This window comes from Nyctereutes procyonoides, unplaced genomic scaffold (assembly GCF_905146905.1).
Source record: "Nyctereutes procyonoides isolate TBG_1078 unplaced genomic scaffold, NYPRO_anot_genome, whole genome shotgun sequence".
NCBI classification, from domain to species: domain Eukaryota; kingdom Metazoa; phylum Chordata; class Mammalia; order Carnivora; family Canidae; genus Nyctereutes; species Nyctereutes procyonoides.
The window spans coordinates 12,411,464-12,438,751 of record NW_026575155.1 but is presented as its reverse complement, the minus strand read 5'-3'; the positions used below and the strand labels follow the sequence as shown (position 1 = coordinate 12,438,751).

Here is a 27,288-nt window from a genome sequence, read left to right as displayed (position 1 = left end):
CTTTACAAGCTGTGGTGTTACCAGTTTTGGAAGAGGAAAGAAAAGGGTAGGACTGTCTGCCTGAGAGGGATGTCTGAGTAAGAATAGCAGCTCGCCAGCAGAGTGGCCACCGAGCTGCTCTGTAGGGCAGGAAGCTGTTCCCCATGCTTGCACATACTAGCTAGTTCAGTCTTCATATCTTTTCTGAGATGGGTGTTAGGTTAGTATTATTGTCCACTTTACTCATCATAACTCTGGGGCAGAGGAGTGAAGATCACTTGATTATTTAAGACTGTGCCTTGGTAGGTGAGGCTGATGAAAACTATGGAAGAGCAGGAGGCAGCTGAAACTAAGATTAAAGGTGTTGGTGCGATTGGAACTTGAGAAGTGAACACAAGTTTCAGAGAGGTGGAGAGTGATTAGTTAGCATACCTTACTGCCTAGGTAAAGAGAGTTTAGTCTCTATTCATGTTATTCATGTAGATATTTGTTCAAGTGTCCTGTGTGTGTCAGTAGCAGGACCTGGGGGGGGGGGTTACTGATGGGCAGTGACTGGTGCTGAGGTGGCACAGAGGTCACTGCTCTGAGGCATTACGAGCCCCAGCATTCACTGCCATCCTCCTTCCAGGAAGAATTCTGGACTTCCATTGTTTAACCTGTTGAGCGTTTAATTCCTTTACACATACTCTTGGAGATTAAAGAAATACTTTTAATTTTTAATTTCTAGATTCTGCATCACAGGACCATGGTCAGAGCAGAAAAGTTTCCAGGAAAAGGGTCTGTTCCAGTGACTCAGACAGCAACTCAAAGGTGGTTAAGAAGTCATCAAAAGCCAGAATGGGTCTCCTCAGGACTCCTCGAAGATGTGCAACTACTGCTGCCAGTAAGATTAAGCTCATGAGTGACGTGGAAGATCGCTGCTTAGAAAGCATGTGTACTAGAAGCAAAAATGGAAGGAAAAAGCCCCTCCATTCTGCAGGTGCCACAGCGAAGAAGATGGTGAGTGATTCTGAGGGAGACGTAAACTGTGAAGTGCCAAATGAGAAGTGTGCCTGCGAAGGGAGGCCACCTGAAGCAGACTCGGAAGGCAGTACGAAGAGTATTCGTCCGTCTGTAAATGGAGACTCGGACTCCGAAGGTCTGCTGAGCCCCGACCATAAGAAGAGGCACAGCAAGAGTCTCAGAACAAATGTTGGACCTTCTGACACAAAGAATTCCTCGATTGGGTCTTCAGAGGAAGAGTCAAAAAGCCATATTCCAGGGGGTGAGATGGATAGAAAATGTCCTTCAGAATCTGCTTTGGTGCAGAAAGCTACTGCAGAGAATACATTCGAGGAGGACCTGAATTACGGGCTGCGCAGGTGGAACGGCAGGAGGCTTAGGACCTACGGGAAGGCCCCGTTCAGCAAGACCAAAGTGCTGCGGGCGTCGCAGGCCGCCGGGGCAGAGGTGAGGAGGAAGCGGCTGCATCCTGAGCCCGAGGAGGGCGTGCGGGCTGAAACAGCAGGTGCTTCCCAGCTTGGGCCTGACCCTGGCCCCAAATCCGACTCTGAGTTGGTGTCTGTGACTGAATCAGACGTGGACTGTGCCAAGGATGCGAAAACCAAAAAGAGGAAAACGAGAGGAAAAGCAAAAGCGGTGAGAAAAGGTAAAGCTTGTACAGCCGCAGCATCTAGACGTGCGAGGCGACAGAGACAGAGCAAACGGCCTAGGCTAAGTGTGGACGATAACGACTGGGAGGACTTGGACTATGCAAAATCAAAAAGAGGTCTTCGACGTTCGAAAATAAAAACGAGAAATCAGGGCAGAAGGACCGTGAGATACCATGATGGGGATGACGACAGAAGCTTAGAAAATGTGTTAGATTTTGATGATTGCACCTTATGACCTTGAGAGAAAACCAGTTCATTGAAAGAGGAAATGGACTGGAATTTATGGTGAAAGTGGGCTGTTGAAATTATTTTTTGTCCTACAATTCAGGGAATATATTTATATTTTTCTATGAAAAGTTATGAATGTGACTAAATCATGACTGTTATTTTTATTTGCACTTGCTTGCCTTTGTAGCAGCGCTCAGCACAGGTGCCAAAATATGCTTCATTTTGGGGGCAGATCTACTTTGACAGTATTTAACTACAGATAGCAAGAATTTGAAATCTGTTCAACACTAGACATCCTGGTTATCAAAACCGATAAGCATTACTTTCATGGTAGCAAGTGTCACGCAGTTACTTTCTGAATGCTTCAAGAGGTGGTAGTTTCTAACCCCTGTCCTGTTGTAGTAAAACATTTTCACGTGACCTATGTTTACAGATTCTTCATGAATATTATGTGCATACTGACATTACAATCATGGGAGGTGTAACCATGATTAGTAGGCGAGGTACCTACCACTTTTTTTTTTTTTCTTTTTTTCTTTCCCTGGCTACTTGAGCAGAATGCATTATACCAGATTTGGTCATTTTCATTGAAATGGTTTCTTTCCAAATGCTGTTGGGTCTTTTCTCTCTTTTTCTTTATTTTTAAGGAAAATATCATCACTTTTATTTTATAAACTTGAATTTATAAAGTGCTGGTAAATTATTTTTTAAAATGTTTTGATTGTATATTTTAAACCTGTAAGGCCCCGACCATGGTCCTAGCATTTTCTTTTAAATTGTGCACTAACAGAATACTATATAATTTGTCTTTCCAAGATCTCCTGGTTTCTGTGTAAGGGATTTAACCAAAATCTTGGTCTTCCATAGTCTTACTCTGTGAAATAGAGGAGTTTGTGTGCCTTAGATTTAGGAAAAGTGTGTTCTTTAATAGAGTGTGCAGGGCCAAGAGAGTATTTAAATTATATGTAGTTTCCCCCCATTTCCATTGAGATTAGAGTTGAGTTCTGTTAAGAGTGCAATCGCAAATCTCCTCTATATAGGAAAATAGTTCAATGTCATTCTCCATCTCTTTGTTTTAGCTTACTGCTGCCATGTGCAATCCCAGGCATTCTTTGCGGGGGCAACTAAGTGTATCTTTACTAGTGACCTCTAGTTTAAATCTTAAGAAACTGTCGTGTTGTGGGAAAATAATTTTGGAATCCATTTAAAATGAAACTTCTATCACATCAAATACATCAAATAAGTACACTTATTTTCGAGCCAAATATTTTTGCGTGATAGGTTGTGCTATGTGCTACTCCATACAGTGTAGGTGGCCATTCCTAGCTTGTTTGTGCCTGAAGATGGACTTGATTCAAATGGTTTACATATTTTGTAGCTGAGGAGTATGTTACAGTACTCCCACCTTTGTTATTTATTGGCCCTGTGTTTGGTTTCAGACAAAATTAACCCTTTTCTCCTGTGTATCCTGAAGGTGTCAGGTATGGAAAAGCATCAGACTCTGGTGTCAGTGTTAGAGAATGTTCTCAAGTGTTGTTACTTTGCAGTTATCTATTCCATTCGACATGGCAGGAGGTACTTCTGTACTTTAATGTAAGGGGAAGGCTGTTTTTGGACATAACCAACTGAGATAGATGGGAGAGACCTACCCTTCCCTTGGTTGTTTAAAGAGCTATCACCACTTCAAAACTATGATGCTCTTCTTATAAAGCTCGTGTTAAGTGTATAGTAAAGAGAGTGATTCAGGAGAATTGTCCTTGACTATTGACCTGAAAACATTAATGGAATGTTCTTTACTTCCCTAGTTTTAAGCAATGGTGATAGATAGCCTATCCATTAATTTATTTAAACTATTCTAAAGCTTCTCTGTTTTATATCTATTCTCAGGGTTATAACTCCATGTTTACCATCATCTGCAAAAAGGTACCAAAAAAATCCATAAATAAAACTTAGAATATGTTAATAAATACATAAATTCTTTAGGTAAAATGAGACTTTGATCATTTAGGCTACATCAGTAGAACTATTCTTATCTTTTGGACTGAATTAACTGGTCATAGATTGGCCAGTCAGCCAATTATTAATTTTTCTTTTTGTCCAAAATGGTTAGACCGTTGTGTACAGAAGGCTGTATTTTGGGTTTCATCTGGGTAAAAAAAACAAGAATTTGGCCTCGTGAGTTTGAAGGCATGGTTGGCAATGGTAGCTTCTCATGTTCTGAAGTAAAACTAAGGGATTATAGTGAGAATCATTTTTATGGGTTTTTTTGGTCATGGTGCTATTCCTAAGGTTAACTTTGAATATGTGACACACACTCCTAAGTACTTTAAGGAAAATTAATAAATAATTAATAGTTCAAAAATGTTTACATTGAGCACTAGAACATGTTTGACTTTTTTTCTACTTCTCTTTATGCGAAATGCGCAGGGATTTAATGCACGGATGTACTTTAATGTGTTTGGGATCAGTTTGTATTTTCTTGTGAAAAGAGACAAAAGCTTGCAGATTGAATGTGAACTGATCTGGAAGTAAGTGCTATAGCTTTTCATTGCACTTGAAGTCACTTAATGGTATATATGAACAACAAGAAAAAACTGCTGTGGTTGTGTATGTCCAAAGTCCTATGATTTTATTCATTTATGGTTGAAAAAAAGGGCTGAGGTGTTTAGATTTGAGTTTTGATTCCTTTGAAAGACTATTAAGAAAAAAAGGTGTCAAACATTTAAAAAATAGGTGAGGTTTAAAAGAGCTTTTTTTTCTTTTTTTTCATATCAGAGTTAACTTTGAAAGGGCATACCCGCAATGTATAGTAACTTCTGAATAAAAGTGAAGGTATACCATTTTCACATCATTGTTAGGGTGGTCATTCTCCCTTTTTTATTTTAGGGGAAAATCTCTGATTAAATCCTTTCTCAGTGTAATGATTTCTTGGGAAGAATGATAAAGCATTTACTCACAGCTTCTATGTTACAACACAGAAGTTTCATCTAAGTGGTAGAGTGTTGTATCTAAAAAGCAAATTAATTTTATAGCATGAAAATTGGGAGAAAGAACTTAGATTTGGGGAAAAGGCACTTCAAAACCTAGAATTGCAAATGAAAAAGGAGGTATGAAACAAGCCAGTAAAAATGCCACCTTGCAGGTATTGCTATCCAAAAATAATAAAACGTCACTAAATCTTCACACTATTGGTTGATGACATCTTAGGTAAAAATTCTTAGAACAGCGTTGGGTTCATACTACATTCCCTGTCCCTCTTCTAGGTTTTTTTTCTTTAGAATAATCAGAATGTAGAATTTATTAACTTTAGTAAACCTACATTGAAAGGACTTCAGTCTCTTGTCAGACACATTGAATTTGTGCCACCTGGAAAGAAAAAATGAGAGGTTTGCGTATTAGTAGAATGTGAGAACATTGCTCAAGGTGCTTACAGTATTTTTGGTTTTCCTTTCTACTCAAACTGTATTGATTTTTTGTTTTTTTGAGTAACTTTTAAATGGCTAGAAAAGGTCTGTTTGCCTTGCCCTTTATAGCTGAAATAACAGCTCCATCCTTTTCATCCATGTTAAGTCAGCATATTTCCTTTATTCGGCATCTTGGAGTTGTCTACAAACACTTAAGTGTCTTACGTTGTATGGAAATTGTGGTTGAGTTGTCTTCTGGTATGATGTAGTGCGATACAGCACCCTCCCTGCAGAAGAACTTTCCATTAATGATTTTGTAAGTCCATCTCAACTTCTGCTGTGGATAACAGGATGTAATAAAGCAGAAACCATAAGAAATTTGCAATGTCACTGTTTAAAGACTGTCTCTGATTGTAGTATTTGGGAACAAAGACCAAACCAAGTAAGACATGTCAACGCTAGGGAGAAAATGGAATATTGTGGAAAAATCTAGTCCAACTAGATTAGTAAGTGCTAATACCACTTGGTAGCCCAAAAATTGTGAATTAATGGAGAGGATTAAAATGTAAAGACTATAATGGTGAGGGCTGTGTTGTCTTTTCTCACTTTTTAAATAAGATTGTTGTAGCTTTTTTCTTAAATTATAAATGTTGCCTAAGAGTATGTGGGAATTCTCAAAGTTGGGAGATTTTCACTAGTCTCTAATAATGTGCCAACCTGTTTCCTTACTACACTGTGAATATGGTAGAAAAATACCAATTCTTTACTTGGTGTCTCCTCAAGGACCGCTTGTACAGATCTGATGTAGGGAGGTTGGATGGGGGCAGTTAAAACACTTGGGTCTTACAAATCTGCAGGCTCGTCTTTAGCAGCATGTAAGTAACTGTAGGATATATATTTGTCATAGATATCTATAGTTTCATTGAATTTAATTATCAGTGTTTCAGCCTGTTTTCTGGTCATGCTTTAGTTTTTAAGTTAATTTTAAGGTAAGTTTTGTCATTCATTAAACCTTTCATGGGAATCTGGACTCCTAAAGAGGCGTTCTGACTTCCCTAAGTGAAACGAGACAACCAGTTACAGTTTGCATGGATGGCAGCAGCCTGGTCTTCAGGAATGTTATTTAGAAGTTATTACCTCTTTTTTTTTTTTTTTTTTTGATCAGTGGTTAAACAGTCTCATCGTCAGCCTTTGTGCACACATTCAGTTCACCTGTGAAATTCTGTTTCACTGGCGCGGGACAAAAAGGCAAATCTTTGATTTCCCACTTCTGCACAAGATCTCTCAAACTTTTCTAAATTAACTCATTGCCACATCTGACTCTCTGTTGTCATCTACGGATCAGTTTTATTTTTAAAGTCAATTACTAACTAAAATAGAGTATAATAAATTTAGTTTTGTTACCCTAACATATTTTTAAAACTATTTCAAGCCTTCTAGCTGATTAATTCTATAAAGTCTGCAATAGGCAATCGATTTCCTTTGCAACTAACTCATCTTTACTCTTAAACAGCTCTATCTTACCTCAAGCCTTTGTCCATTTGTGCTTTCTTTATCATGCACGCAGAACATAGGGCCACACTGTGTCATATGGGCCAAGGGGACTGAAGGGAGTTGAAAGATGGGCCTGAAAGGGGGTTGTCCTTGGGTTACCTGTGCCCTGATGCTTTTCATTAGGGAAGTAATAAAGTAGATTGAAAACCAGTGTTTATTCTGATACCTTATCCTGCCCAATGGTTTGAAATGCTCTGAGATCTCTCAGAAACTTCATTAAACTCAGAAACCAATATTGCACTGTATGTTAACTAAAATTTAAATTTAGAAAGTTCATTAAACAGATACAAGATTACTGGAGTCACACTTCATAAAGGTGTTATCAGATTTTTAGAAAAAAAAATTGCAGTGGCCATCACAAGTCTCTGAGAATAAGAATGGTCATTAACAACCTTCCTGGGGATGAGCGATGGCTGTAGAGTGATGAGCTATTAGCTGTTGAAGCAAAGCACAAGTTCTATGGTGCCCATCACTGAGTGTGTGGGAAGACTTAACGGATGAATTTAAGTTCATCTATTCAGCCATAAAAGTGACCAAGCTAGTGAGGAACAAGTCTTGATTATGGAATTATTTCAGACCATCTCCTGACCTGAGGTGGCTATTACTGTAGAAGCTGACTTTTCAGTGTTAACTCCAGTGTTCAGCTCCCCCAGAAAAGAGAAAAGCATCGGGGAATTAACAGAAAACCTGTTAGCCTACAGTTACCCTCTAAAGAGACTTCCCAGCATATGGAATCTTTTTGGAAACTTGTGCTTTTGGAGGGATGAATATCAGTGATAATGCTGTTTGCTTCCTGAGTTTTAATCATTTCATTGCTTATCAGTGAAGGGCAGAGAAGGAAGAAGTCATCTTAAACCAGCTCCGAAAAGCCTTACTTGAGAGAGGTTACTATGATTTGCAACTAAAAGGTTTCCCCTCTGGATTTATCACCAACCACAGCAGCCAGTGATGTCAGTACTTCAAAAGTATGTGAAATAGGCCAGTACATTTTCATTTTGATTCAGACATGCTTTCACCTTTTGCCATTCTCAGATTTGTTTTTAATACGCCAATGGAAAAAAATAATATGCCAGTGAAAATTCTGATGAGATTAAAAATTCTCATGCTTCTACAGCAATGATGGGAAGTTTATTTTGGATTTAGGAGAACAATTTTGTATTAAGTGTAATTGGAATATGATAAGTCCTTAAAATAAAACTAGAGATAATTGCTCTGAGTCAAAACTGTAATGTCTGCATCCAAGTTTCTCTTCACCACAGACCGTCTTAGAACACACAGTGATACAATTTAAAGTGGTCATCTAGGTAAACTGTGATGGAGTACTACGACCCATGCAAAGTTTTACTCTGTGAAGGAGGTTGCTGCCATACCCAAGTAGGGAATTATTTATAGGGAAGCAGCAATGCCTCAAGCTCTCATTGCTCCCAACCCCGTGACTGACCAAGACCATCTGGGACAGTAGGACTTGGGGGATTGTACTGACTTGTTAGTATTAAGTGACGGTATCACAAATGTATTGTTAGAGCAGTATCCTCCAGAAGTTTTAAGCTTGTGCCCTAACACATAAATTGGACTTCTCTCTAACCCTGAATGATCCTGTATATATTTCTAAAAACTGTAGTTTGCTCAAGGGGAATAAAAGCACTTTATAATTTACCAAGTTTTCAGTAATAAAATTAACGCTGACTTACATGTATGCATTATTATTATTTTTTTAATTTCCCACACTGTCACTCTTCTGTCTTCCTCAGATTGCTTTTGTCCTTATCCTGTGACATTCCCATTTGAGGTCTGAACCTAGACTTAGAGCTTCATCAGGTTGCGTGGCTGTGCACAACAGAATTAACTCGCCTATCTCCCCGCCCTTGACCTAGTTCAGATATTTGAAGTTCAGATTTTCTTAAAGGACTTTAAAAAGCCTACTTAGATTTTCTTCTGTAGAATCTTAACTGTTTTCCCTTATTTTGGATTACAAATAAGCATTTATTAAAATGAGTTAGGGTTAGTATTTACTGGGTTCCTAAATTGTGTTAGTACATCAAAAAGGAGTTAGTTGCTGCCACTTAAGTCCTTTTGACCCACAGAAGTGTTTACTTGTGATAGGATTTTATCTCTAACTGGGTATGTTGTTGGGAATGAACTTGGTTATCTACTTCTAGTGTGGTTGCAGCATGCAAGTGGATGTAGTTGAGCGATGCTGGTGTATCCTCGTCCTTTGTAAGTCACATTTCACCTTAATTTTGTTATGTATTTACAAGAACTTATGTCTGTCATAGCATATTACTTCACATTCCAGTATTTGCCTAACATTGATTTAATGTGCTAAACTGTCGCTTTGGATCTAGAGTTACTTTGCAGAGACCTTAGTTCGTGATTTAAACATTCCTGAGCAGGGATCCCTGGGTGGCGCAGCGGTTTGGCGCCTGCCCTTGGCCCAGGGCACGATCCTGGAGACCCGGGATCGAATCCCACGTCGGGCTTCCGGTGCATGGAGCCTGCTTCTCCCTCTGCCTGTGTCTCTGCCTCTCTCTCTCTGTGACTATCATAAATAAATAAAAAATTAAAAAAAAACATTCCTGAGCAAAGGCCCTTGGAGGTAAAACTCCGTGGGCTGCTGTACTCATGGTCTCTGCTGCTTGTGCAAGTGACCGCGCAGAGCCCAGCCAGGCAGGCGGGGGAGGCTGTGCTGCCCAGCAGTGTGTGATGATGAGCTTAGCCCGTGAAAATGCCATTTTTGCAATGCCTGATGACCTACATTGAACAAGACGTGTTCCCCTTAGAAATAGAATTTCACTGGAGAAGTATAGAAGTCATTTAATTGGCAGAAGGGACTGATGTGCTTGTTGGGGGGTTGCTTTTAGTACTTAGTTCCTGACCTTTGAGAGAACTCTTAACAGGTCTTGGAGAAAGCAGAGGCACATCTTTGAAGTACGTTTCATAGACTTAAAAAATCCGAAGGGCTTTCCCTTTCGAGAGCAGAAGACTTTTTCTCAAGTCTCAATTAATGAACATGTCAATCGACGGAAGCCCATTTTCACCTGTACTCATTTGTGCTTGCTTGGTGGCAGAAGGGCAAACCTCTCCGTTCTTAAAGGAAAAACTAGGAAGGTTGGTGGTGGTTGGGAGCTTCACTGCGATAGAATAATAGCATGTTATTGCTATTGAGAGCTGACACAATGGGTCCTTATTTTCTCATCCTTAGTGGTGAAAGGGCACAAGTGGCAGAGTCCAGATGTGGAGTGTGGGTATCTGAGAGGTCTTAACCTTAGCCTGTTTTTACCAATGGCTGAATGTCTACAAACGAGGTGGGGTCCCACAAACCCACCTCCCACCCCTCCCAACCCCCCAGCTTGTGTACCTTTAAAACCATTTTACATAGTTTGACTTAATGTCCCCAAGGCTAGGTTGCCAACAGATAAAGGCCTAGCATTCGGGGGCTGATGGACACCGGGTGCATTTTTATCAAGAAATACAGGTTTTGCCTGCTACCTAGAAGTAGGGCATTCCTGTGAAACTTCATAAGCCAAAATGGCATAAAGCAAAGATGCAACTACCATTAATGTATATGGAAAAAAAATTGGAAGGCATTTGCAGACCCTGAAAAATCACCTCTCTGGTTGCTCTGATACCTTAGGACACATCTTTACTAACGGATGCACAAAATCAGTGTGGATGTAGCCCAGATGCTCAGTTCAAGAGCTCTGGTGGCAGGGAGAGGAGCTTGGTGGGCTGCTCTTTGTTCAGGTGTGTGCTGCCTCTGTAGAGGCTCCCTGAAAAACCAACACCAAACGCCATATTGCCCCCACCTTTTTTTTTTTTTTTTTTTTGTTAATGGAAATCCTCTTCAATTTCTTTTGTGGCTAGCAAAACCAAGTAGGTCTTTTGTAAAAGCGAAGAGCTTAATGTGAACTTTCAAAAAGCGGAGAATACCCGCACTTTTGCCGTAGAAGCGTATTAATTGATCCTGTATTTGAAGTTTGAAAATCTGGCTTTGAGACATAGGCAGAAATAAAAATGATTCGAGCCCACCTAAGCTGTTAAACGTGGAGTGGTGGGCGCATCATCATGTGGCACACATGTGGCTCCTCACTCAGCACAGCTAGCGTGGATCCCAAGCCACACTTGGGAAAATTGCCTCTCCGTAGTGGCTTTCGTCCTGTCCTTTGTCTGATGGATCCCTCCAAGGTTCCTAGCTCAGCAACAATAACACTTCTCAATGGAAGCTTTCTTGCCCCATGACTGTTCGGTTTTTCAAGTGCGTTTCTCACGCTCCTTACCGCACCCCCCCCCTTTTAGTTTTTACAGCAAGTAAAGTTAATATGTGTGGACTTTGTTTTAGAATCTTTATCCTGATCCCTCGATGCCTGGCATATACCCAGCTCAGAAAATATTTGAATAGTAAGGAAACCAGGATTTAATAATTTGCTATGAAAAATTGATCTAGGACTAAAACCGTATTTTAGATAAAACTAATAGGAAGTTCCTTTTTATCTACTGCTTCATGTATGTTTTGACTAAAGGCTGATGGAATGAAAACTTCAGGGACCTTCTTGAAGCAGAGCTGATGCCGCGTCCGCATAGTCATAATGGCATTGCCTTCTCTTTGAGGTTCTAGGAAAATTATCTCAGAACTCCTGTTGAATATCCTAAAGTAGTTCAACAGAGAATATCTGAAATGATACCAAGAATTTAATGCTTTATGATGCTCAAGGTACATTCTCACAAACCTGATACTGTTGAGACAGTTGTCCTTCCAGATTAGAAAGTATGCCAGGTGGCATAACTACCCGAGACTTCCTTTTGTTGATCAGGAAATAGAAGATTCAATGTCAAAAGCATGTAGTATCACTCACTGATGAGAATCACTTAAGTTTTTTACTTATTTAGCAATGTGAGTAGTTTTAAAATTTACCATTTAGGAATGTGTTATTGAGGAATTGTAGTAAAATCTTGTGTTAAGGTTTTTGCATTTACATGAACTTTCACTCATTTTTCAGAATCTGTTCCTAGAGACAGAGAACCCAATACAAAAATGAGAACATGCATGCATAATCAGAAGGCTGCAGTGCAAATGCCTAGTGAGACTCTGAAAGCAAACATGGTGCCTGAGAAAGTTCTCCGCAGATGTGCCGCTGTGGCTGCAAATAAAATAAAAATAATGAGTAATCTAAAGGAAACGATTTCAGGACCAGAAAATGTCTGGATTAGGAAGAGCAGCAGAAAGCTGCCCCATCGAAATGCTTCTGCTGAGGCTAAGAAAAAATTACTGAGTGTTTATAAAGAGGATGATACAACCAGAAATTCTGACAGTGAAAAAGAGCTAGAAGACACTAATAGCAAAATGCCTTTTTTAAGGCGGTTCAGATCCTGGAAAGAAACCGCATAATAGTGACCATGGAAATGTGGAAGTGGGATTTGAAAGCAATCGGGGGCCACAAGAAAACTGGCGGTTGCATTCTGCTCTGAGCGCCAAAGTTAATCCCTGGTTGGCACCTTTTCCAGGGATTTTCTAAAAGCCATAACCCAGCAGGTCACAGTGGGAGGAAGCCTTCCTTCCAGGGAGCCTTTGTACAGAAACCCACTACAGAGAATCTGAGGGGGGAACAGACGTTGAAGCCTGTAGTGCAGAGGTGGAAAGAAGAGACAAGTGGCCTGTCCTAAGGCTGTTCCTTTCCAGAAAGGAAGGGCGTTGAGGAAAGCTCTTGATTCCTTAGAGGAAGAAAATAATGGGAAATGCACAGGGTCTGTAGCAAAAACTTCAAGGACTGAAAATAAATGTCAACATCACAACCTAATGCTAATTTTGAGGGTTCTGCATCAGAGAATAAAAATTCAGACCAGCATGACTACGGTGTCATTACTGAGAAGTAAGAGGGAAAACTCTAGGCACATTTCCAGAGGAAGTGCCATTGAGCCTATTTGACCAAGCAAATACTTTAATATTAAAGACCCAATCCCTATAGTTCACAACTTCAAAAGCCAAAAAGCAAACTAGAAGGACCTGGGGATTCATTGATGGGGATGGTGATAAGTGAGCTCTGAAGTAGAGTGGGAAACAGGCAATTAGTGAAAACCCATTAATGTCTTATTTTGTCTATAATATTGGAATTCATACTGAATGGTGACCTCTTGATACAAGTAATTCAGGGAATATATATTTTTCTATGAAGGCAATGAATGTGACTATCACAACTTCTTTTCCTCATTTTTACTTGCACATAACAGCATTTACGGAGATGCCGAAACGTGCCTCATGATAGGCAAGGTCTTAGGTTTAATCAGTTAGAAAAGGTACAGATGAAGATCAAAACAGTCATATTTTTGGATGATAACAGTGACATCCTCTTACATTTCTCTACAGCACCTTAAAAATTAGTACTTTAGGAACACTTTTAGCAAATTAATTACAGTCTCATCACAACAAACTTAATGGCAGCATGTATTGGCTCTTCCATTGTGGCCTTTGCTAGGATTAGAAAATCTGATCTTGATACTGTAAAGAATTCTTTGCAATGAGGTTTAATTTGTTAACAGGTATTTGTTGAAGTTAAGATCGCCAGATTAAATGAATGCACTGTTAAGTCTTTTTTAACACAGTAACATGCTATTGAAAAAGTGAATTGTTAGAAGCAAGTTGTTTTCCCATTTAAAATTATCTGTGAATATTAATATATGATTTGCATGTGTAAATCTGAAAAAAGTAAAATATAGAAACCTAAGAGTTTCTATTCTTTTTTCATTAAAAGACTAATGTAATGCATATATTTTGGTTATACAGATAGACCCAAGTGTCTAGGTTACTTGAGAAATTTGTGGTTGCATGTCTGCTTAAAAAAAAGGCGTTTTGTCGTTTTCGTTTTTTTTTTTTTCTTCCCCTTAGCATAAGCCGGAATATTTCTAACCTACAGAGTCTGTGTCCTTTGCTCTGTTAATATATACTTTCATCTGAAATACCGATACCAGTATCTTGTTACTACAGGTGAGGAAAGGAAGAATTCCTAATAAACTAATATTTTTAGGCGCATGGGGTTTGATTTTTGATTGCTAATGAAATGTTTAAATCTATTTCCTCTCCCATATTTACCCTTAATTTTACAGAGATTTCTCTCTGGGGATGTTCTATCCTCAACAAATACCATAAAATGAATATATTTAAATATCAGCTAAGACTCTTTTATGCAAAATTTGTCAGTTTCTGTGTAATCAAATAATTTGTTTTGAATTTACAGTGTTCTGTGATGGGGTTAATTTCCAGAAGGTGTCACCGGCCTTCTTTCATAACAGAATCTCTGCTGGTATAGTGTTTAAATTGAACATCTCTTTGCCTTTTTTTTTTTCCTTAAGTGCTTTGCCTAAACTTACTGTAACTGCATGAAATAGCATTTGTTGAAAACTTAACATTATTGTAAAACTCTGAAGTGTACACAAAATTTAAATCACGGCCAAATGTATTATGATTACCCTGCTCATAATTTTAATCAGCTTTCTAGAAATGATTTCTTCATAATGTAATTGTGAAATCAAATCGCGGTAAATTTTACTGATAAATATGACAAGTTAGTTACTCGACAAAAGGACTAAGACAACGTGATAGCCAAACATCCTTTTTATTCTGCAATTCAGGCATCCTATAAAATACAAAATAACCCAGGAGTCTCCATGCAGCTTAGAAACATCACCCTGGTAATCTTGCTAACAGCTAGCTACACACCAGGTTTCCTAAGCTCTCACCGGATAGCAATTTGGTCATGTACTGTTGATGCTTACATGTTCAAATTCTGCTTCAAAACCCGAATCTTTATTTTGCAGTAATAGGTAAAATCGCTAAGGCGGATTTAATGTAAATGTTCTTGTTGATACTATTTCTCCACGTCTCAAAGCAAGGTGTACTTGTAGCAGCTTTCGGAGATTCTTCTGAATACCTCAAGCAGCCCTGCCTGACCCCAGACGAGCACTCGGCAGGTCGGGGCAGTGCTGCACAGTGCTGCACAGTTTTGCGCAGTGATGCAGTGTTGCACAGTGCTGGGCAGTGTTACAGTGTTGCACAGCGCTGCAGTGCTGCGCAGTGTTGCACAGTGCTGCGCACTGCTACAGTGTTGCACAGCGTTGCGCAGTGCTGCAGTGTTGCGCGGTGCTCCGCGGTGCTGCACAGTGTTGCGCGGTGCTCCGCGGTGCTGCACAGTGTTGCGCGGTGCTCCGCGGTGCTGCACAGTGTTGCGCGGTGCTGCCCTGTGTGGCGCAGTGCTGCACAGTGTCTGTCCTCTGTTTTCGGTGCAAAGCCAACGGGAAGGGATTTTTACGTTTCACGGCCAGAAGTTCTGGACGCGGCCCTTGGCTCGGGCGGGCGCGGCCGCCGCCCCGCACACTCCGCCTCCCAGCGCGCTCTAAAGAACAGGCCGATTCGAGAACTGCATTCTTTGCTCATTAACGAAGAGGAGAAGGCGGAAATAAATTTTGTATCGGAAACGGCCACGTTTTCAAAAAAAAAAAAAGTAACTATTTTTGCATTCTCATGAACTCTTCCGGATCGGCTTGACAATCATCCGCTTTTGAAATGTGAAATTCTTATTGCCGCAGTAAAAGTCGCATTTTATACCACCACGAAGCGCTGTGTTTCTTCCCGCCCTCGCACCTCCCCCCCCCGCCCCCCGGCATCCCGCAACGAAGAAGGGGCGCGGACCCCGGCAGGAGGCCGGGAGGGGCGGGAGGGGCCGCGCGCCGAGGCACCTGCGGGGTTAGGGACGCCCCGCCGCCCGCTCGCCTCTCTAGCCCGTAGTCATCCCACCTCTCGGTGTCCCCGCGGGCTTACGGCCTGGTGCGCGTGCGCGCGCGGGGGGGCGGGGCGGGGGGGCGGTGCAGGGGGCGTGGCGAGGCCCGGCTGGGGGGGCGGGGCGCATGCGCCGTGCTGGGGCGCCGCGGCCCGGCCGGGAGGTGGTGACGGCGGCATGGCGGCCACGTTCTTCGGCGAGGTGGTGAAGGCGCCGTGCCGAGCCGGGACGGAGGACCAGGAGGAGGAAGAGGAGGGCAGGAGGGAGACGGCGGAGGACAGGGAGGTCCGGCGGCAGCTGGCGCGGAAGCGGTGAGGCCGGGTCGGTGGCTCGGAGCCGCGGGCCCCGCGTTCCCGGGCGGCCGTCGCGGGCGTGGCCGTCGGCCTCGTAGCGTCCGCCTCGGGATCCGTAGCAGGTGGACCAGCGGCCTCTCTCAGGCGGTGGGAGAGGACCGTAGGTGACCCCTGACCCCGGCCGGGTCACGTGCGTCGGGCAGGTGTGACGGTCGCGCCGCAGGTGTTTTGTCCCCCAGCCCCTGGGGCCCCGGTTTGCAGAACGCGCCTGGGACGCTGCAGGCATCTTGTTGCGAATGTGCAGTTAGGACCCCGGACACTCACGTTTTAGACCCCGTGGCCGGGGGGTGACCACCGGGACGTTGGACAGCGACTTGGTGGAAGTCGGAGGCCTGACCAGGTGCGCACATCGCGTGGAGAGCAGCGCCTCCTCCTCACCCCGGCTGAGGCTCCTGGACCCGAATGAAAGGCGTTCCACGCTCTGCATGTGTCTCACTTAACCTGGGTGCCCGTTACCTGCGCTCTGCAGATGCATCTTCCTCTATTTTATTTTATTTTTTTAAAGATTTTACTTACTTATTCATGAGAGACACAGGCAGAGGGAGAAGCAGGCTCCACGCAGGGAGCCTGACGTGGGACTTGATCCCGGGGTCTCCAGGATCACACCCTGGGCGGAAGGCAGGTGCTCAACCACTGAGCCATCTGGACGTCCCGAAGGATGTTCTTTTAGAGGTGTGGTCAGGTGCAAGCAAGTTCAGTATTTGGCTGCTAGAAAGGAGGTGTTTGCTCTTTCTTTCTTTGTTTCTTTTTTTTTTTTTTTAAAGATTTTATTTACTTATTCATGAAAGACACACAGAGAGAGAGGCAGCAACACAGGGAGAAGCAGGCTCCATGCAGGGAGCCCGACTTGGACTCCATCCCGGGTCTCTAGGATCAGGCCCTGGGCTGAAGGCGGCGCTAAACCGCTGAGCCACCCAGGCTGCCCCGCACTTGCTGCTGCTTACTGCCCGCTGTACCCACCTGTCCCGCCTTTCGGGGATGCTAAGATGGTTCAGTGAGTCGCGTGGACCTCGCTTGTGGGGTCCTCCGTGAACTTTGCATTCAGACGGGAATAGCGTTGCCCGAATCTCTTGTTTCCTTAGGTGATAATTACATTCTTTCTGAAATTAAAGCCTGCCTATTGTTTATTACAAAGTCATGCCTCTAGTGTCCTTTCTCTCGTAATACAGCACTAATTGGATCTAAGTTGCTTTTTATTTTTTTTGTCTTTTGTTTCTTCTGTTAGGGAGGTGCGGCTCTTTCGAAGACAGACAAAAACATCTTTGGAAGTTTCTCTGCTGGAAAAATATCCTTGCTCCAAGTTCATCATTGCTATAGGAAATAATGCAGTAGGTGAGTAGACTTGTGTTAGATTGGACTTCTGTTGAAAGAACAAAAGCCGTGGGAGGTGGGTGGGAGGGATGGGGTGACTGGGTGGTGAGCATTAAGGAGGATGCTTGATGTGATGAGCACTGCGTGTTCTTTGCTGCTGATGAATCACTGACCTCTACCCCTGAAACTAATAATACAGTATATGTTAACTAAATTGAATTTATTTTATTTTATTTTATTTATTTTTTAAAAAAAGATTTTATTTATTCATGATAGAGAGAGAGAGAGAGAGAGAGAGAGAGAGAGAGGCAGAGATACAAGCAGAGGGAGAAGGAGGCTCCATGCCGGGAGCCCGAAGTGGGACTCAACCCTGGGTCTCCAGAATCATGCCCTGGGCTGCAGGCAGTGCTAAACCACTGAGCCATCCAAGGATCCCCAACTAAATTGAATTTAAATAAAAAACTTAAAAAGGAAAAAAAAAACACTCACAATCCAAAGTTACTTATTTCTTTACATCATAAAATATTTCAAATGTCTGTTACTTTTTTTAGAAAAAGTTAAAGCAGAAAGTTGACTTAGAAAAGGCTACAGTTTTTGGGTAAACTTTGAGTAATATCTGTGCCTCCTCATGTGATACCATCTTTCTAGTAAACCTAAAAAATAAGATTTAAAGAAAGTGTTCTTTGATTCAGGAAGTTGTAAATCCTGGGAACTGGGTTTACGGTTTGTTTCGGTATCCACGTTTCCTCTGGCTTCTGGGCCTGTTTGGGCCAGACTTCAAGGGACAGAGGGGGCGCGTGTACATGGCCCCCTTGGAGCCATGGTTCTTAAATGTTCTTGAATTAACAGGCTCCTTTGAGAACATGATGAGAGCTCTAAAAATAACAGTGATGATCTCTAACGTTTTTGAACACTTCAGTGTGAAGGTCTGCACATACATGACTGACTCCATTTGATAGATTAATGTCAGAACAGTGCAGAGCTCAGCTGAACAGTGTACACGTGCACAAACCTGTGTCATTTTACAGCTAAAATGTACAGCCTGTCATTTCACAGGCTCTGGGGGTGGGCATTCGGGATCTCTGGTGAAGTAGATCTCTTCCCCGGTCAGGTAGCCCTAGTGCTTGCAGGACATAGTAAGTACCTGGTAAGTAACTACTGACTCGTTTATATGAAGTTCTACCCTCCTAAAATTTTCCAGCCAAGTGTAAACTTCATGAAAGTGTGGTAAAGCATGTCAGTAAATCTGTGTTGTCAGGTCCTCCTCTGAAACCATCTGTACTTACGGCATGGCCTTTAATTTCTTGAGGCCTCAGTTTCCTTTTCTGCTAAGTGGTGCTGTAAGGTCAGTGGTCTTACAGACTCTCCTAGAGTAACTTGAAATTATTTTTGGTTATAGAATATGCAACTTGCAGAACCAGGCACTAACTTATGTGAATTGTTTTTCACAGCATTTCTGTCATCATTTGTTATGAACTCAGGAGCCTGGGAAGAAGTTGGTTGTGCTAAACTCTGGAATGAATGGTGTAGAACAACAGACACTACACATCTGTCCCCTGCAAAGTCCTTCTGTATGTTTTATCATCTAAAATCGAATCCTTCGGTATGTGGGACTTGGATGCTTCAGGGGGAGCCATTTAGGCGTCATTCATGTGTTCGTTTGAATTTCATGTTCCTGTATATCTGCTTTTGGGCTGAGGAATTCTGCCTGTAGGCAGTGCTAGTGCCCTGTATTATTTGTATAAATATTAACATGGCATACACAGTGTTGGTAAAGCTCCTAGGAAGTTCTGATAGAACTTTGTTAGAAAAAAGCCATAGATTGTGGACATTCAAATTTTGCTGTAATTCAAAAAATTATTTCACGTGGTAACTCTGTGCAAAAATGTGTTCACTCTGTAAAAGCTGGAAGTTCGGTATGCCCAGTATTTAGCAAATGCCTGGTACGTCCTAGAAACTCAGTTAATGTTTGTTGAACAAAAGAATGCTCTGTGCATTCTAAGCATAATTCTCTTGACAGTTGAGCTTTTACCCTACCTCATTTGTCCTGATTTTTAAGTCCTAAGAGTCATTCCATAGCCAGTGCTGAGTGATTTCCTTGTGTCCTGTGCATTCGAATCTTAATCTCGGGTCCATTCAGAGAACACAACATAGTGGGTGATGTGAGAGTCAGGCAGATGAGGTGACCTGGCAGGTGATGTGTCTCCCCATCTGCTTGTCTGACAGGGAACTATTCTGTACTTGCCGAGCACTTGAACAAGGGCCAGGGCAGGGGTTCAAATGATGGAAGAAGCCACTAATTCCCTAATGTTATAATCTGGCTTATTTTAACTAGGTAAGGACCAAATATTAGCCTTGTAAACTGTAAGGTCTTATTTTGTAATACTTACAGTTTGTTTTTTTAACATGTAATCCAAAGTTACTTAAGTTTCCATAAGGATTTTTATGTATATCCAGCATTTATAGGAAATAATAATGAAAATAAGCATTTTTTTGATCTGGTCTTTAATTGGAAAGGTTGCACTTTAGAATAGATTGTGAAGGTCCAGTAAGGAATTTTGGTCACCTCGTCTAGTTGTACCATTTATTAGGTATCTTTTGATTATGCAGAACCTGCTTGTGTAGTCTTTACATATCTAGTCTTTTTCTTTTTCCCCCACGCCTGTGTACCTTTTTTCCCTTCTGTGATCCCCTTGGGTAATTGTTAGCATTTCTGGCAGTGTTTTAGTAGAAGACATTGAGTTCTCTGGGTAGTATCATTCCAGGAGCATTGATAATCAGGAATCCATCCTTTAATGGCATTGTGGCATTACAGATTATTTCATTTTGAACATGTAGGTTGGAACTTGGTTTCTAAAATAATACTATCGTCACAGGCATCAGTACCATTTTAGAATGCCATTTGGACTGAGTTGCTGTCAGACTGGCATTCACTAGCATTTGTGTAATACTTAGTTTTACAGTATTTATGTTTATTTTGCATTTGGTCTTCACAGTGTGTGACACCCAGAAGGGCAGCAGGCCTGGTATCATTCCTGTGTCATAAAGAAGACTCTGGTAGCTTTTACTGGTAGTATCTTAAGTGCCTCCTGTGCAAACTCTTGTGGTCACTCCATTCCTGTGTACTTCGTTCTCCTGTTAACTGCCAGTAGTGGCTTCATTTTTAAATTTTAAAAATAAAGAAATAAGCCAATAGCAAATTCAAAAAACAAATGTTATCTGAAGGTTATTTTAGAATTCAAATGATATGTATATGGTGGTAACTTGGAGTATGTATAAAATTTATTTGACCTGACAAAAAACTTGGAATATGATTTTCTAGGTTGTCCTCTGTCAGTGCAATTGCTACGTTGCTGAAGATCAGCAGTATCAGTGGCTAGAAAAGGTAAGAAGGGAATGAAGACTGGTGGGCTGCTTTTTTTTAAGGGTTCAGTATCTTAACACTTGAGCCTACACAGTCAAATATGGAAGCAGGGAAGTCTTTGTTTTTTTCTTAAAAATATTGTAGTAATTTGTTACAGAATATCAAGAATAGAAACAGATTTAACAAATTAATCAATGTGCTAAAGACTTAGGTCATAGAAGCCTAAAACAGTTGAATTCTTCCTATCTACCGTATTGTTACATTTGAAAGAAAAACAGGCTACTCACATGAAACAGAACAAGGGCATGGCTAGTGGTGCAAAATGGCCTGACAATGTGGACTGGTGGCCTGACCATGCAGTCTGGTGGGAGTGTGGCCTGGAGAGATGCTGGCTGGGGATGTGTGCTGGGGATACAAACTGGAGAGATGGGCACTGGGGGTAAAGGCTGGAGAGATGCAGGCTGGGGATGGAGGCTGGAGAGATGCAGGCTGGAAAGATGTGGGCTGGGGATATAGGCTGGAGAGATGCGCACTGGGAATATAGGCTGGAGAGATGTGGGCTGGGGACGACTCTGGGCTTTGAGGCAGGAAACAGATGGGAGCTGGATTCAGAGGGTTGGCACTCAGCTGCTACTTGTTCCAAATTCCAAAATATTACATCAGTTTGTCTTAGGATGGCTTAATTGAGTCTTCATTTTATGGGAAAACTGGGCATGTTACATGCCCAATAAAACATACTTTTCAGTGAAGAATTTAGGAGTTTTAGAGAATAATCATAATTTTGGCAGGTGTGTATTATTTATAAATGAAGTAGGTCTTATATATATCTCAGCAGCATTTCAGCTTAAATTTTAGGTATATTTCTTAGGTATTAAAATTAAATTCATTGGAAATAAAAAATTTGGCATACACTTGTTTTAAACCAGATTGGCATACTTGAAAACATTTTTAAAAAGTTACTAAATACGCTTTATTAAATGAGGAATTATTCAAGAAGGTCTGTGATCCTTTTCACAATCACATGTGATTTTGTGTTATGTAGTGGTGTCTATTTTTCTGAGGAGAGTCCATAGCTTTCCTGAGTTCTCAGAAGAGGAGGAAACCGCTTTGTTAATTTGTGTTTTTTATTTTAAGTAGGATGACTGTTCCATCAAAACTGTTATTTTTGTACTCTGGGACAAGTTTTCTCTTCCAGACTTTAAAAACTTTTTAATCAGTATTTTTTTTTCCTTAGGGACACTCTTTGTTTCCCCTTGCTGTTTGGTTTCTATCAGCCACAAAATCCTCAATACCACATACAGTCTAATGGAATGGTCAAGTGTGGATTCAGACTATAGGTGTTGTAGGGAGAATGATAAATTAGGGCTTGTGAGTAATGTATTTTTTAGATGGGATGTACCTGCTGAAGTTCACTATTTTGTGTTTATTTACAAAGCTGTGAGCTAATGAAATTAGTCTTACAAATCATTAATGGTGTGTAAAATCTTTAGGTCTGTTGTTACTGGAAATAGCCATTTTCTTCTTTTCATAAAATACTTCCCAACAAGGTGGAATGGCCTAAAGTCTACTCTTTTCTTTAAAAAAAAAACAACTTTTTTTTGTTTACATCACCATAGATTTTAAAAGCTTAAAAGGGTCCTTGGAACTTCATGAAATACACACTTAGGAGGAAATAAAGGTCTAGAGTGATTGAAACTTGCCTGTAAGTGAAATAACTTAAAAAGTGCATTTAAGAATTAAGGCACTGATATAACACCATTATGAATATACTTTGTGGCTTAGAAGCATCTTTATTAAAGTGTTCTTGAACACATGAGTACATGGATTAGAGAAGGGGGGATCACTTCATTTTGCCAATACACTGCTGGTCTGAATGTGCTTGAGAGTAAAGCAGTGTTCTAAGAAATAATCTGTACTAGAATAGGTCTCTTCATCAAGCAGCTGGTTTACCCTAGAAGCCAGTCCTGGTGTTATCACAGGACTACTGCTTAGGTGGGTAATAGTGTCCTCAGCTGAGGAATGTGACTTAGAAAGGTCACCATACTGGAAGGTGACAAAACCAAGATCAGACCCCGGTGAGGGGACAGCAAAGCCTGTGTTCTGTTTTTCATTGGACACCACCACCTGGATACTACTGTGAAGGGTGTTAGGTAAAGAGCTAGAGGAATGTTTCTATTCTGTAACAGAATTATATGTATATTTTAATTTGAGGTCAATTTTGCCTTAGGTCTTTGGTTCTTGTCCAAAGAAGAATATGCAAGTAATTATTCTCACGTGTCGACATGTTACTGACTATAAAACTTCAGAATCTACCAGCAGCCTTCATTCTCCTTTCCTGAAAGCCCTAAAAACACAGAATTTCAAAGAGCCTCCATGCTGTCCACTGCTTGAACAACCAAATATTGTACATGATCTTCCTGCAGCAGGTGGTATCAAAATTTGCAACATTTACATTATATCTTGTTGCTTTGTTGGTTATTGGTTATTACTTTGACTATTAAGGTCTTTTTAAGGTAGTTCATTCATGATGATTGATACCAGTGTATTGCTATTAATCTTTAATATCTGTTGTTCCTAGTATGTTGTGTTTGGTTTGAGTTTTTTTTTGAAGATTTTATTTATTTATTCATGAGAGACACAGAGAGAGACTGAGACACAGGCAGAGGGAGAAGGAGGTTCCCTGTGGGGAGCCCGATGTGGGACTCGATTCTGGGATCCCAGGATCAGGACCTGAGCCAAAGGCCGATTCTCAACCACTGAGCCACCCAGGTGCCTCTGGTTTGAGTTTTAACATTGTTTAGACACACAGTTATGATGTGAGAGTAGGTCAGGGTTTGGTTTTTTTTTTTTTTTTAGATTATTTATTTATTTATTCATGAGAGACACAGAGAGGCAGAGACACAGGCAGAGGGAGAAGCAGGCTCCATGCAGGGAGCCCAATGCAGGACTTAATCCTTGGACCAGGATCACGCCCTGAGTCGAGGCAGGCACTTAACCGCTGAGCCACCCGGGCTGCCCTAGGGCAGAGTTCTTAACGGTTAGGTTGGAGAGTTGCTCTGGTTCTTTTTGATTTGTGATAACTAATCATGTGAGCCAATGTTAAATGTAAATCATTGGTGCATGAAAAGTGGATAAAGTATGTTTTCATTGTCAAAATAAGTTACTGAATCTTGATAGTTTCTTTACTATTTTTTTATTCCTGTGGCTAATTATATTCTAGCATCACATCGAAATGAAATTGTCACTTACTTTTTGATAGCTAATATGTTATATAATTGTTATTTGTTAATAAGTATTTTTTTCCCCTTAAATGTTTATTGGAATAAATGGCTAATTTATATTATTATATTCAGTAAAATTTTAATCTTGTACTTACTTAAGCTATGTCTCAGTATATTCAGGAAATGCAAAATAATATTTTCAGAGTGAGAAATTACTTAGGGAAAATAAATTGGCTTTGAAAGAAAATACGCATTTATAAATGGTTTGATATAGCAGTGAACACTTTGAAGGAGGCAACAGAGACAACTGATTTTAAAAGTATCCTTTATTGTTTAGAGGTGTTTAGTTTAAAATCACCTAGTAGAAGACTGAAGTGGGCTTTTCCTTGTGTTACTTAGTTCTGAGTTACTGCCAAGTGTGGAAGATCCCTGCAGTTCTGTACTTGTGTTACACTGATGTGATGAAGTTAGACCTGATCACAGTGGAAGCTTTCAGGCCTGTCCTTTCTTCCAGAAGCTTGAAAGGTTTGGTTAAGGTAAGGTTTCAGCTCATTGACTAATAGCTGAGTTAGAACGAATTTAATAACAAATGGTAAATTTATGGTACCGATTTAAAAGTTAAGCAACACTTAGAGATCTTTTTTTCTTAAAGTGTTCTGGTCTGGCACTTTGAATTAGATTGTCACCCTCTCTTTTATATGTACTTCTATAACTGGAGAAATGTTTTGTTCATGCTTTTTCATGGTAGATCAGTGCAGTGCATTGATATAAATCCCAGACGGCTCTGTAGAAAGATGCTTTGACTGTTTAGGAAGTTTCTGTATCTAATTCATTTGGAAGTTTGTAATACTTAAGAAGGCATTTTTGAGCACAGCATGGATCAAATTATGAACAATTATTCACTTAATTTTGCATGGGACTGGCTGTGTGAAGGCGAGATAAACCTGTTTCCTGCTGTCCATTTGTATGTGTCCGTGAGCTCTTTCCCCAGAAAAATTCATATTGAGACATGTACACAAGAAGTTTTGCCTGTACTTCCAGATAGTTTAGGAACTCCCATTCTTTCCCTAAGAGACTTGCTGAAAGTGCGTGGATCCTGGGTGAGAACTTGTCTTGTACAGGGAAGAGACTACACCAGCGTTCCCCAGAGGGAGTCCTCTTTTAGTCTGGAATGACCATTGGTGTTAAGACACCTTTTCTGGCAAGGTCTGTTGGACTTAGCTTGTTTCACAGACCTCATTAAATTCGTTTGCTTGCTAGATGATCAGCTCCGGGGGATTGGACCGCCTTTTTCCATTTTGGTATCCCCAGGTCATCATGTACCTGGCATATAGGAGAATGCATGCCCAGCCATTTGTTGAATTAGTAAAAATTAAAACTAAGTTTGTATAATTCAAGCATAATTTCAAATTAGCTGGAGTCATGGATAATCTTTCTGACAAACTGAGTTATTTTATAGTTAGCGCTGCTTTCAGAGTATGTTTGGTTTGCTAATGGTTTGGTTTGCTTCTGTGGCTCACAGTCTGGCTCTTCCCACTGCATCGTGAGAGCAGGGCCTGTGGCTGTTTTGTTCCTGGTGTGGTGCGGTGCTCCGCACGCAGGCGCCCCAGAAGCACTGGCACTTGTTGGGAGAATTGTAAATCATCATGTGGAGTTTAAGTCCACTTTCGTCTTTTAGGAGTATTCCTTTTATTTATTTTTCTTTTTTAAAAAATATCATTCGTTCATGAGAGGCAGAGAGGCAGGTAGAGGGAGAGGCAGGCTCCCTGTGGGGAGCCCAATGCAGGACTGGATCCCTGGGCCCGGGATCACGCCCTGAGCTGAAGGCAGACGCTCAACTGCTGAGCCACCCAGTCCCTAGGAGTATTGTTTGAAGAGGGCTTAGAGATAACTCCTTTTAACCTATTCATTTCTCCCTGGAAACAATTATTTGCGGAGGGTGCAGTGGCCATTTGAAGAGTGCAGTTGTCTCTCCAACGTGAGCACACACGGTCGTCCTGAGTTCACTCCTAGTCTCTTGATCTGAGGGTGGCATGCAGTCAGTGACATGGAATTTTCTTGAGTGCCTCCAGAGCCATTTTAGTACCGCAGCCTGGAGGCGGTGCAGGCCACTTACTGTGCCTGCCAGATGGAGGAGAGCACGCAGTTGCATGCCTGCCAGAGCAGGGTGAGGTTCATATGAGGAGAGGTGGCAGTTGAGCTGGATCTGAAAGATGGATCCTCATGGGCAGAAGTGAGCAGAGGGAGCGGGGAGTGCAGGAATGGGCAGGGCCAGAGCGCCTCTGAGGAGAGCGAGTGCGGAACTGGGTTCAGAGGGGTGGGAGGGCTCCTGTGGGACTGTGGGAGAGAGGCTGGGCTGGAGTGTCACTTCCCGCCAGAGGTCCCTGGGACGGCGGCGTGGAGGCTGTGAGACACCACCAGAGAGTTTTGGGCAAGGGGAGGACAGGCTTTGATGTTTCATCTACTTCAACACTTTGGGGTGCTGAGATGCTCAGATGTGTTACCTCCTGAAAGAGGAGATTCAGGGCAGGGCCTGGTCCCTTTGCCGGGTGCCATTCTTTGTTTACGTCCCGACAGGGTAGGGATTCTAACTGAATTCTCCATCTCACTGTACTGACGATTTTTTTCTTTTCTTCCAGAATATTCCCCAGAGCACAGAAATATTGAAGAAATTGATGACAACGAATGAGATTCAGAGTAACATTTACACATGATTCCAAAGATTGCTTTGTATCAAGTGTGTTATTACCTATGCGTTCCTTCAAGGGAAGCAGCAGTATGGTTTTGTTGGTTACTTTTTTTTCAGGGGGGTACTTTGGAGGTGTTCAAACAGAATAAACTTATTTTAAATTCATTGTAGTTTTAGTTCCTTTTTTTATGGTGGTGCCCTGGACAACTGGAATAATCCAGATGCTTTTCTTTATCCACTAGGTGGGAGTATTGTTTAATTTGAATATTTTACACTAATGTAGTTAAATTTTTACAAAGCTACAGATAACAGGTTTTGGTAATATGTACGTGTAGTTTCTTTAGTGATAGTTTTGTGTTGTCTGAAAATAGACTTGGTGATTCTTAATATGTGAAAAGTTCAGATTTTATGGATTTTTCAGGGTTTTTTTACGGGTAAAATTGATCAGGTAGCAAAGTTCTATATTTGCGCAACCTGAAACAAAAAGAAATGTGTATTTCATTGCTTTTCAGTAATATCTTCCAGTCAGGCTCTTTGCACAGACTTTTCTGGGCCCTGGTGCCGGGTTAACTGTATTGGTGGTACCAGCTGGGCTGCGGCGGGCTGTGGTCTCTAGAATGATGTGAATCATGGGTCTGAGGTAGCCTCACTACTACAGAAAAACACACACTGAAAGGTATCAGTGAAAATAAATCTTATAGTGGTGAAGTTGAAAAATGCTGCTTGTGTCTTTTTCTTTTTTTAAAATTATGGGATCCTTTGTAT

At 41.3% G+C, this 27,288-nt stretch overlaps 2 protein-coding genes across 6 annotated transcripts in view; both read left to right on the top strand.

Annotated features, from left to right (window-relative positions):
- Positions 1-12,203, top strand: part of BRWD1 (bromodomain and WD repeat domain containing 1) — a 121,880-nt gene extending 109,677 nt beyond the window's left edge. For 2 of the 3 annotated variants that reach the window (XM_055313323.1, XM_055313322.1), the window contains exon 41: positions 707-4,705. In XM_055313323.1, the coding sequence (XP_055169298.1) occupies positions 707-1,866 (1,160 nt within the window). In that variant the 3' untranslated portion in view covers positions 1,867-4,705. Of the gene's footprint in view, positions 1-706; positions 4,706-11,814 lie in introns of those variants that run through there. The other variant, XM_055313324.1, reaches the window with a different exon arrangement.
- A 3,517-nt stretch (positions 12,204-15,720) lies between these two features.
- Positions 15,721-26,688, top strand: PSMG1 (proteasome assembly chaperone 1). Of its 3 annotated transcripts, none has more exons than XM_055313731.1 (7): positions 15,721-15,896; positions 17,164-17,270; positions 18,701-18,852; positions 20,572-20,634; positions 22,841-23,039; positions 24,234-24,370; positions 26,474-26,688. In XM_055313731.1, the coding sequence occupies exons 1-7, from the start codon at positions 15,763-15,765 to the stop codon at positions 26,546-26,548; spliced, it is 867 nt and encodes a 288-aa protein (XP_055169706.1). In that variant the 5' UTR covers positions 15,721-15,762; the 3' UTR covers positions 26,549-26,688. The 3 variants fall into 3 exon arrangements, with proteins under 3 accessions (XP_055169706.1, XP_055169708.1, XP_055169707.1); XM_055313733.1 differs by having other exon boundaries at positions 15,888-15,906; XM_055313732.1 differs by lacking the exon at positions 15,721-15,896 and adding an exon at positions 15,951-16,278.
- The last annotated feature ends 600 nt before the right edge of the window (positions 26,689-27,288 follow it).